Raw genomic sequence first — 12236 nt, forward strand, 5'->3', positions numbered from 1 at the left:
GGATCGGGTTGCGCGCCGCAACGAATTGTGTGTTTTGTATTCATTGTTGTATTGTGGTAGCTTTAGGTGCTTTCATACAAGATTCTGAGTAGGGTGTTTCTGGTATTATTGATTTCAAAGATTGAGTTATTTTCATATGATAACTGCCTTACTTTCCTATCGTTATTATTATACTGCGTGCAAGTTATTGTAAGTGACTTGCCTTAGCCTCGTCACTACTTCATCGAGATTAGGCTCGACACTTACACTCTGCACTTCTTGTGGAGATTTTGGAGTCCGTCCTAGCGGCGATTAGAAGATTGCTCGGATTGATTTCCGGTTCGGAGACTTGAGGTACAGCTGAACGGTGTTCGCAACCCTGAAGTCCCCTTCTATCTTATCCTAGTTGTTTATTTCATTTTAGACAGTTTTACTTTCATTCAGAACATTATTTGTATTATTCTAGTCGCTCGTGCACTTGTGACACCAGTTCTAGGATTGTATCTAGATATCGCTGATATTCTGGATTATTCACTCTATTTCAGTTTTATTTCAGTTTATTTAGTTTTCTCGATATTATTTAATTTGAATTGTAAAAATGGCTGAAAACTATTCTAACATTGGCTTGCCTTGCAAGTAAAATATTAGGCGCCATCACGGTCCTGAGAGTGGGAATTCTAGGCCATGACATTACCGCACAACGATGCCCTGGTACTTTCTCTTAATGTTTTAAATTTTAAAATTAAATGTGTTTTGGTGGACCCATGGAGTTTAGACAATATCATCCAATGGAGAGTGCTGGAACAAGCCAAGGTAATAGGAAGCATTATTCCGGCCACAAAGCTCCTCGTTGGGTTCAATTTAGCAAGCGTGACAACCCTAGGGGAAATTCTGCTGCCCATGAATGTCGAAGGGGTAATGAAGACGACCTTTTTTGATGTAGTAGATGGTGATATGGGCTACAATATTATTCTTGGAAGACCATGGCAACACGAGATGAAGGTTGTGCCATCAACATACCATCAACTTTTGAAATTCCCAACACCAGAGGGAATTAAACAAATAAGAGGAGATCAACTGGCGGCATGGGAGATGAAGGCGATCTCAGTTTCCAGTAGCAAAGGGAAGAAGCATGTGGCATAGCAATTACAGGAACCGATGCCTCCTCCTGAGCCGAATGAAGTCAACAAGGGGGAGGAATCATCGGAATCCTATCAGGTACTAGAAGAAACTGACACAACCAAATCCACAGCGAAAGAACTTAAGCAAGTCGCATTGTTTGAAAATTTCTTTGAGAGGAATTTCCACTTGGGGATAGGATTAAACCCCGAGATCAGGTTAGGTTTTATAGAATTTCTTAAAATTAATGTTGACTATTTTGCATGGTCGCATGCGGATATGACAAGTATTCCGCTAGAGGTGGCCATGCACAAGTTAAGCCTGGATCTTAACATCCCTCCGGTAAGGCAGAAGAAACACCTTATTGTCGAGGTCAAAAACAAATTTGTCAAAGAAGAGGTAACTCGACTTCTTGATATCGGTTTAATCCGAAGGTAAAGTATCCTGACTGGCTAGCTAATGTAGTAGTAGTTCCAAAAAAGAATAATAAATTTCGCATGTCCATAGATTATAAGGATCTGAATAAGGCGTGCACAAAAAAATCATTTCAAATGATTGATGCGATGGTCGGGCACGAGTTGATGAGTTTCCTCGATGCCTATTACGGGTATAACCAAATCAAAATAAACCTAGAGGATTAGGAATCAACTAAGTTCATAACGAACTTTGGCACATATTGCTATAATGTGATGCCTTTCGGGCTTAAGAACACTAGAGCCACTTACCAGAGGCTTGTAAACAAAATGTTTGAAAAACAAATAGGGAAAACAATGGATGTTTACATAGATGATATGTTGGTCAAGTTTTTGAAAGCATGTGATCATCTTAAACATCTTCAAGAAGCATTTGACATCCTAAGGAAGCACAACATGGAGCTTAACCCCGAAAAGTGTGCATTCGGAGTCAGCTTCGGCAAGTTCTTGAGATTCCTGGTGTCACAAAGGAGGATTGAAGTCAACCCCGATAAAATTAAAGCCATCGAGGACATCCCCGGCCAGCTATCAAATGTGAAAGAGGTTCGAAGGTTAATAGGAAGACTGGCTGCTTTAAGCAGATTCAATTTCTAGTCTTCAGAAAAGTGTCATCACTTCTTCTCACTACTGAAGAAGAAGAACAACTTTGAATGGACTCTGAAATGCCAGCAGGCTCTGAAAGATTTGAAAAGGTATTTATCGAGCCCTTTATTACTATCGAAACCGGAGGAAGGTGAATAGTTTCTAATTTACTTAGCGATCTCAGAGGTGGCGGTAAGTGCCGTTTTAGTCCGTGAAGATGAAGGTACACAATCTCCTATTTATTATGTTAGTAAAATTTTAACGGGAGCGAAAACACTCTACCTACACCTCAAAAACATGGCCTTAGCTCTCGTAGTCACCGCTCGAAGCTTAGGCCTTATTTTTAATTCCACCCGATAGACGTGGTGACAACCTTTTCACTGCGGAATATCCTTCACAAGCCTGAACTTTTAGGTCGACTGGCCAAATGGACGGTCAAAATGAGTGAATTTGACATAGAGTATAAACCTAGGACTGCGGTCACGTCATAAGTTTTGGTCTCTTTTGTGGCCGACTTCAGTCCTGCACTGTTGTCTTTGGCCACCAAAGAAGCGGTGATGGTGTCGGAATTGACATCGGGAGTCTGGACCTTGTTCGCAGATGGAGCTTCCAATGTGAAAGGGTCCAGGCTCGAGGTAGTACTAATCATGCCTTCGGGAGAAAACCTGAGGCAGGCCATAAGAACTCTTCCCTTGACTAACAATGAAGCGAAGTATGATGCCTTGATTGCACGACTCGAGCTGGCCTGGGGACTGGACTCTGAGGTCATAGAAATCAAATGCGATTCCCAACTGGTAGTAAATCAGGTCTATGGGATGTTCGATGCCAAAGAGGAATGCATGAAACAATATGTAGTGAAAGTCCAGACTCTGCTCGCACGGTTCAAGGAATGGTCAATCACCACATCTCGAGGGAGGAAAATGCAGAAACAGACGCACTGGTCAATCTGGGCTCATCCACGGAAATGAAGGGATCAGACTCCACTACGGCCGTGCAGCTTACGTATTCGGTATTGGATGTGGACGGTTATTATGATGTAAATGCAACTAATTTGGTTTGGGACTGGAGAAATGAGATCATTGACTATATCGAGCACGGAAAACTACCCGAAGATCCCAAAGCATCCCAGGCACTGCGCACTAAAGCATCCCGTTATTGCTTCAAGGGAGGCCAATTATATAGAAAGTCTTTCCAAGGTCCAATGGCCCGACGTTTAGGAGCCTCTAAAGCTAATTACGTCATGAGAGAAGTTCACGAAGGAATCTATGGAAATCACTCGGGTGTAGACTCCTTGGTATTAGAGCTAATAAGGGCAGGATAATACTGGCCCCGGATGGAACAAGACGCTAAGACATACGTTCATAAATGCAATAAGTGTCAACGCCATGCACCGTTGGTGTATCAACCAGCAGAATTATTGCACTCGGTTTTGTCGCCCTGGCCATTCATGAAATGGGGGATGGGCATAGTCGGTCCGCTGCCGCCGGCTCCTGATAAGGTAAGATTTCTTTTGATTTTAACTAACTACTTTTCTAAGTGGGTTAAAGAATGTCCTTACCAAAAATATTGGCAAGCGTGAAGTGGTCGATTTCCTATGGAAGAACATAATTTACAGGTTCGGGATACCAAAAGAGACAGCCTACGACAACGGGCCGCAATTTATAGGTGCACAGGTCACGAAATTCCTTGAAGGCTTGAAAATCAAAAGAATCACATCATCGCCATACCACCCGAGAGCAAACGACCATATGGAATCAACAAACAAAGTGATTATTCAAAATCTCAAAAAGAGATTAGAAGCAGCCAAAGGCAAATGGCTCGAAGAGTTACCGGGGGTGCTCTGGGCATACCGAACGACAGCTAAGTCAATCATGGGAGAGAGACCTTTCTCTCTCGTGTACGGAGTAGAGGCCCTAATCCCGGCGGAAGTGGGAGAACCTACCTTGAAGTACTTCTAGGCGGATGAAGAAGCAAACAACAAAGCACTGGTTGTCAGATTTGACGTTCTCGACGAACGTAGGGACTTGGCACATATAAGGGTGGTGGCCCAGAACCAAAGAATGGAAAGATACTACAATCAAAGAGCTAATATTTGTTATTTCAAAGTAAGAGACTTGGTTTTAAGGAAAGTAACTCAAAACATCGGAGAGCTCAATGCAGGAAACCTACGTCCAACTTGGGAAGGGCCCATACCAGGTTTGAGCTGTCGTCGAGAAAGGTTCATATGAGTTGAAAATTCAAGACGGACTAAAATTGCGAGCAACTGGAACGTGACACACCTCAAAAGGCACTATTGCTGATGGGGACCGCTTATACTGAAAGTATGTGCTGTACTCTTATTTTCTTTATCCAGTTTTTGTCCCAATTGGATTTTTCTGACAAGGTTTTTAACGAGGCAACAACAGAAAGCATACTACGAAGAAAATTTCATCATCAGAAATAAGACCTTCAAATGACAAGGCGTGGAAGCAATGAACCACTACGGGATGGTTAGTTAGTTTTTTGCTCGATAGCAAAGTTTCTACCGGGAAATAAAGCTTGCTATCGGGCCAAAGGTTACCCGACCGTTCACAAGTGCAAGTCACTGGGGTGGTTAGATAATCTTTGGCTCAATAGCAAAGTTTCTAACGGAAAGTGAAGCTTGTTATCGGACCAAAGATTATCCAACCATTCACTAGTGGGATCTTCAAACGGACAAGACTTCCAATGTTCAAATTTGCATTCTTTGCATTCGAACACAGGATGGAATGATATGAGAATGCGGCAACATGACTACCACATAAACCGAGACTACAAAATCTAGAAACAAAGATGTATCATCGGGATCGGGGACTGCAAGGCCAGCCCCGTAGAAACAAGTTGTACAAATTAGCCACAAGTAATGGCAATTTATTTTTAGCACAACAAATGCTTATGTACTTTTGAAAATGGAAGGAATAAAGTAAAGTCCTTTTATTTTTATCTTGTTTCTTGTCCAAACGATGAATTAATTTTATCATTTGAAATTTAATCAAGTACTTCAAATGCTAGTGCCGGAATGAACATGAGACATCCTCTTCAAGATCACCGTAAACATAAGATGGCCCTCTCTTATGAAACCCTCACAGTAAAGGGTCTGTTCCGGAAGAATTTATGCTCAGAATCCAAATACTATCAGGGGAAAAATACACTCGAAGCCTTGCATAACTCGACACAAAAAAGTAAAATTTGCGCAATGCTTAAATAAAAAATCACTTTTACATAACAAACGTGCCAAGCAGCACAAGTACAAAAGTATAAAATGAAAAACAAAAAGGAAAGAAAGCAAAAAATTAAACTACTACGTCCCAGAACCCTGGGGAAGAGAAGTATATGCACCCCCAGGAGAAGTAGGCAGATCTGCCACCGACTCAAGATCTTGACCTTCATCATCATCCCCTTAAGTTCTTCCTCAGTTCCCGAGAACTCGAAACCAGAACCAGAAGAGTCAGTTGCATCAGGTTGAACCGGAAAGCCCCTTCGGGCAGTTGACTCCAGCTCACTGGTCTTGGCGATCTCAGCATCATCGGTGCTTTCTTTGTTTTTTGAAGAACTTGAGTTCTTGGAAGAGGAGGTCATGGTTAGCAGATGGAAATAAGAGTTCTTTAAAGAAGAAGATTAAAGAGGAGAGAAAGCTAGGAAAAGTTTGATGCAAAGAAGTTGATAAAGCTTTGAAAAAAAGTGAAGTGTAAAAGAAGAAGGATGAGGCGTATGAGTAAAGAAATAGGCGGCTAAAATAGTGGCTATGATTACCCTAATAACCGGTGAAAGTATTGCTAAATTATGGAATGACGCGTGTTCGGAGCATTAAATGCGTAGAGACGTGCGTCTAATCAAGCATCAGAAACTTTCAGAGAGGGTCAGAAAATATTTCGCCAAGTAAGGTATCTTCACCAACTTCACGATGACACAAGCATGTGCCACCGGAAGGCAGGGGGACTATCTGTATAGGGTAAAATCTGTGCACATTACATACGTACATAATAGAGCAACACATAGAACCGAAAACAGATAAAAAGTGAGACATGTGAAAACCAAGACTGGGGATAGCAGCTTCGTTTAGCACAGAAGAGGCCCCGAATGAAATATTGCTAATGAAGATAAACGAATGCCTGTCACCCGATAGCATTCAATGAAAAATATTTTTTAATATTAAATACACAGTCTGTTATAGAGAATTATGACATTCATAACCTGCCGTTACACATTCTTCAATGACCCCCATAATTGTCATGTAAGAGGGGTTTGATCCTAAGATCTTGTTCCCTAGGTACAACTATAAATAGTGATTTCAACAACCATGGTAAATGGGAGAATTTTCTGACAAACCTATGTTATATACTATTCAAAAGCTCAATAATACTTTAATTCTTGCCTACTAATACTTGTATTACTGCCTTCGGAAGCTCTGCTCCCGGAACCAAAGCTATCTGTTACTTTATCTCGATTTCAACGTTAAGTCTTGCATTTTATTTAATTTATTTATCATTTTTGGATCAAATCGATTCGCTTGTCTATAAACCACGTTACAAATTCAACTGTATCATTTTACGGGTAAACACTAGTAGAGTAATTTACTTAGTTATCCTTGAACAAAAGTTGATTATGCCCAAAAAAACAAAAAGCAAGAGGGACAATGTAATTAGATAACAGATGCTCCAAACTTAACTCTTTTATTTTTCGGTGAATATACTCCGCAGTGTTTATTAAAATAATTCCCAGAACATTATACTCATAAACTTGCTAATATAATTGCATTTATTTTGGAGGTTGACAAACTATAAAGCAGGAGCATATGCTGCCACTCCCTTGTGAACTACAACTGCATTTTTGGGGCATTTCACTTGCTGGATATTTTTTTATGGCTTCTAAAGCGCAACTGAAATTGCCACACTTATCGTCCACTGGGAAGCTCGTTGGACATAATTTTGGTGGTTGCCCTAAAATTATAAGACCAAACCAAAAAACGAATAAATTAGCCTTTAAATCATGGCAATAAAATAAAAACGACAGTCCGGTGCACAAAGTATCTAGTGTTCATGCTGGGTTCGGAGAAGAGCCGCATCCCAAGGATGTATAATGTAGGCAGCTTACCATGATACAAGCCTCAGGGGTTGATGTCACGGTTCGAACCCGTGACTTATAGATCATACGGAGACAATGGAACTAAAATTTGTGCAGAATCAAATGAAAATGATTAATACTAAGATGAAAAAAATTCATACCAAGAGAAGGAGTTGAGAAGCTCAATAGAAGAGCAATTGAGAGTAGGGACAAAATACTGAAATTCTTCATTATTTATTGGATGGATTCACGACGTTCTCTATGATTTTTGTTGAAAGATGTTATGAACTACTTTGTACTCTATCAACTGATCTTTTATAGTGCCAAAAGCAGAATATATGGTCATTGTAATAGATAAAAAAAAATTAATGCATAAGGTAACAAATTTATCAGTTGGATATTGGACTATACTTTTGTTACAAAACTTTTAGAAATTGAGATAGTTGATAGAGGATCTACAAAAAAATTCTACCTTATAAAGAAATATGGTAAGCTAACATATCATATTTCTTTATAAGTTAGTAAGTATTTGTAGATCCCCTATCACTTATCTCAATCTACAAAACTTTTGTAACAAAAATTTATTCCAAAACCCAACTAAAAAAATATTTGTTACCTTATACATTATTCTTTTTATCTATAAAAACAATCTTATATTCTACTTTTGGCATGATAAATTTGTTGCGTCAATTTTTTATACAGATACTCTTATGATTAAATTTATTACGTAGTCAAATTCGCAGAGGCACTATGTTTAGTAACGATGCATATCAAGTAATTAAAGGAAAGAGATAAGAAATGATTTATTTTTCTAAAATGCTAAATATTTTAAAACAAATTAAATGCAATTTATCAACAAGTATAAAAGTTAGTGACGGTATATGGGTGAACTCGGGGTTAGCGCACACCTCGACTTCCCGATAAGTCAAATGAAGTAAGAGTATGAATGTATGAGATCGAGACCGAATCTGAAAACTCTTTGAATCGAGGCTGGAATGGGGTACTCGCCACCGAGCCTAACAAGACAACACTCCCTGAACCCAGAACAAGCTCCAAGACCACGGAAAGCACTACAAACGATTGCATACGACTAACAGACGGCCGTGATATCTGCACCCAACCGGATATCACAGCGTGGATCTCGCCCGATGTCGGTAGTGTATTAGTAATTGACTAGAAAGGAGGATTTTTACCTTTTTTAGAATTGTACTAGGGATAAAACTCTCCTACTATATAAAGGGGAGGCTTTTTATTCAATGGACACATTGTAACACGCATACCAAGGCAATACAAAATTATTTCTCTTCTTTCCAGCTACTAAAAAATCTTTACTTTACTTTTGTTCTTTGTTCTCGATTGGCTTCGAACCCAAGACCCAACCGAGGGCAGAAACTATTGCCCAATTCAAGTTCAAGCTAGGCCATAACGTTACGACTGGTTTGATTATTCATTGTGTCTTCAACTCATTTATCTAACGTTCTTGATTATTTGTGTTGAATCAATCCACATCTTTAAAATCGCATATAAATTCAATTGTTATCCATTTTAAGGGTAAACAGTTTGGCACCCACTGTGGGGCTAAGGATAATAGTGGTGGTTTGATACAAATTTCTATAACACACTCCCTCTTTACTCTTGTTCTTTAAGGTTTCAGTTTTAGATCAGCTTAAAAATGTCAAATTCTCAGTCTTCTCACTTGAACGTTGAGGCTGTGTCTGGCCATCACGGCGAAAACAACAACTTAGTGCCTAGCAATGAGGTGCCCCCTGCTGATCCCAACGGAATCCCAACTGCCAATCCAATCGACTCCAATTCATAGGTTTCTATCGACGCCCACCTATTAACTGACCCCGAAAGCAGCATTCGTGGAGGCCCTCGACCAATAGTCCGAGAAACGCCCGAAGGCGGAGGTGACAAGATAAGCCTACTGCTAATATTCGAAATGTTGCAGGCTTAATAATATTCGAAATGCTGCAGGCTTAATAAGCGGTGATAGCACAGCTACATAATCAAGGCCATCCTCCCAGTAGGGTCGAGCCCGAACGGTCCCGGGAAAATACCCGAAGAAATGAGCAGACCATCGAGAGGTCGGGTGAAGCTGAGTTCGGGGAAAACCCCGAGATAATGAAAATGCTTGAAGCATTGACAAAGCGGGTGGAATCAGGTGAGAAGAAAATTGAGGCCAACGATAAAAAGGTGAAGACATATAATTTCAGGGTCGATCAAATCCCGGGAGCACCCCGATATTAAAAGGACCAGATTCCAAGAAGTTTATCCAAAAGCCTTTCCCTCTGAGCACTGCACCGAAATCGATCCCAAAGAGGTTTTGTATGCCCGATATTCCAAAGTATAATGGAACCACAGATCCAAATGAGCATGTGACCTCCTATACATGCGCCATCAAGGGGAACGACTTGGAAGATGATGAAATCGAGTCAGTGTTTCTAAAGATGTTCGGGGAAACACTATCAAAAGGAGCAATGATATGGTACCATAACTTACCCCCAAATTCTATTGATTCATTTATTATGCTTGAAGATGACTTTGTGAAGGCTCATGCCGGGGCCATCAAGGTCGAGACCAGGAAATCGAACCTTTTCAAGGTTAAGCAAAGAGACAACGATATGGTGAGGGAGTTCATGTCAAGGTTTCAAATGGAATGGATGGAGCTTCCTCTGGTTGCGGATGATTGGGCCATTCAGGCATTCACTCAAGGACTTAACCCCCAAAGTTCCTTGGCTTCGTAGCAGTTAAACAAAATTTAGTAGAATACCTGGCGATAACTTAGGCTAACATCTATAATAGGTACCACTTGAAAATTAATTCGGAACTTTGTATGGGTCCGTCTACCCCGTTAGGACACGTGACAGATCTAAGAGAGTCATCGATCATGAAACAAGATCGATCAGAGACTGGTATCAACCATACAATGGAGATCGAAAGGGAAACGGGTCCGGGCGTCACCCTATGAGGAACGAAAAGAGAAGCGATTGAGGGCCCAATAGCCGAGGTTTGATAAGCAAACATTGTTTCGACAGGCCACTCGAGGCCAGGGAAGCACCAAGATTGTCAGAATATAACTTCAATGTCGACGCTACTAGTATCGTATCAGCCATTGGGCGTATCAAGGACACCAAGTGGCCTCGACCATTGCAGTCTGACACTACCCAGAGAGATCCTAACTTGATGTGTAAGTACCATGGCACTCATGGCCACAGGACCGAGGATTGCCGGCAATTGAGAGAATAAATTGCCCGATAATTTAATAACAAGCACCTACGAGTGTAATGAACCGACCGGTCATTTTGAGTGTATTACCCATGACCCCCCTATTTATTTCCTTCTCTGTGTTATATAGTGGTTACATGACTTACCAGGAGGTTTGGTTTTTGGTTTCAGGGTGAAATGGGACACAAAGTCCCTAAATTGGAAGTTTAAGTCGTAAGGGTTGACCGTAGTTTGACTTGTATGAAGACGACTCCGGAATTGAGTTTTGACAGTTGTAATAACTTTGTATGGTGATTTGAGTCTTAGGATCGTGTTTGGATGTTGATTTGGAGGTCTATAGGTCATTTTGGTATTAATTGGCGAAAGTTGGAAAGTTGGAAGATTTTTGAAAAGTTTGACCGGGAGTGGACTTTTTGATATCGGGGTCGGATTCCGATTCCGTAGTTGGAAAAGGTCCATAATATCAATAATGACTTGTGTGCAAAATTTGGGTTTAATCGGAGTTGTTTTGGTATGAATCGGCGTTGGTTTCAGAATTCGGAAGTTCATAAGTTCATTAGGCTTGAATTGGTGGTGCGATTCGTATTTCTGATGTTGTTTGATATGATTTGTGGCCTCAAGTCGGTCTGTTACTTGTTTTGGAACTTTTGGTATTTTTCGCATAGGGTCCCGGGGGGGCCCGAATGTGAATCGAATGGAAATCGGATCATTTTTGGACTTAGGAAATTTGTTGATGCTGGGCTGGTTCTGGTGTCTTCGCACCTGTAGAGGGATTGGCCGCAGATGCTGGCTCGCAAATGTGAGCCATTGGTCGCAGGAGAGGATTTGGTCTAGCCTAGTTGGGGTCACATGTGCGATCATGTGTCCACAGGAGCGGACTCGCGGATGCGGAAGTTTCCTCGCAGAAGCGGAACTGGGGAAACAACCTTGGGGCTTGATCGCAAGTGCGATCCTTTTTCCCGCAGAAGCGGTCTCGCAGAACGATCCCTCATCTACAGAAGTGGAAGCCCTGGATTTAATTTGGGTTTGCACCTGCAATGGTGTTTCCGCAGGTGCGGCGCTGTAGAAGGGACCCTAAGGCCGCAGATGTGGAAGTCGCTGGGCAGAAAAGGGAAAAATCGAGGGTTTGACTTCATTTTCACTTTGGGACTTTGGAGCTCAGATTGAGGCAAGAATTTGAGGTATTTTCAGAGGAAGCATTTGGTTAAGGATTCTTGACTCGTTTTTGATTAATTCCATTATATCTACTATTAATTACACCTTTTAATTATGATTTTGGAGTTTAAAATTGGGGGAAAATGTAGAAGATCTTAGACCAAGTTTTTGTGTTTTGAAAGGCTAAATGAGGTCGGATTTGTATAATTCTTGTATAATTGGACTCGATATTGAATGGGTATTCAGATTTTATCATTTTAGTCGGGTTCCGAGATGTGGGTCCCGGTCGACTTTTTGGAGCGATTTTTCAATTCTTAGCTAAGATCATTATTTCATTATTTAAATTAATTTTCTATAGTTATATTTATAGTATGAAATTGTTTTAGCTATATTCGTGTTGTTTGGAGTTGGAAAATCGAGGGAAAGGCCTTCTAATTGATTGATTGAGCGTGGTTTGAGGTAAGTGACTTGTCTAACCCTGTGTGTGGGAAATTCCCCTTAGGATTTGGTATTTTTGTGATAATTTGTGATATGCAAAGGCTGTGTATGCGAGGTGACGAGTGCGTACACGGGCTAAATGTTGAAATTTCGATTTAGCTACATAGTTTCCTTTTCATG

At 40.8% G+C, this 12236-nt stretch overlaps 1 protein-coding gene across 1 annotated transcript; it reads left to right on the top strand.

Moving 5' to 3' along the window:
* The first annotated feature begins 2931 nt into the window (after positions 1–2931).
* LOC108944448 (uncharacterized) lies at positions 2932–3474 on the top strand. The gene has a single exon (XM_018769522.2). It carries the CDS (start codon positions 2932–2934, stop codon positions 3472–3474), a length of 543 nt encoding a protein of 180 aa, XP_018625038.2.
* The last annotated feature ends 8762 nt before the right edge of the window (positions 3475–12236 follow it).

The sequence above is a fragment of the Nicotiana tomentosiformis genome, chromosome 3, assembly GCF_000390325.3.
Source record: "Nicotiana tomentosiformis chromosome 3, ASM39032v3, whole genome shotgun sequence".
NCBI lineage: Eukaryota > Viridiplantae > Streptophyta > Magnoliopsida > Solanales > Solanaceae > Nicotiana > Nicotiana tomentosiformis.

What these genes read in the sequence shown, in the direction of transcription:
- LOC108944448 (XM_018769522.2), top strand. Translation starts at nt 2,932, where the DNA reads ATGCGATTCCCAACTGGTAGTAAATCAGGTCTATGGGATGTTCGATGC.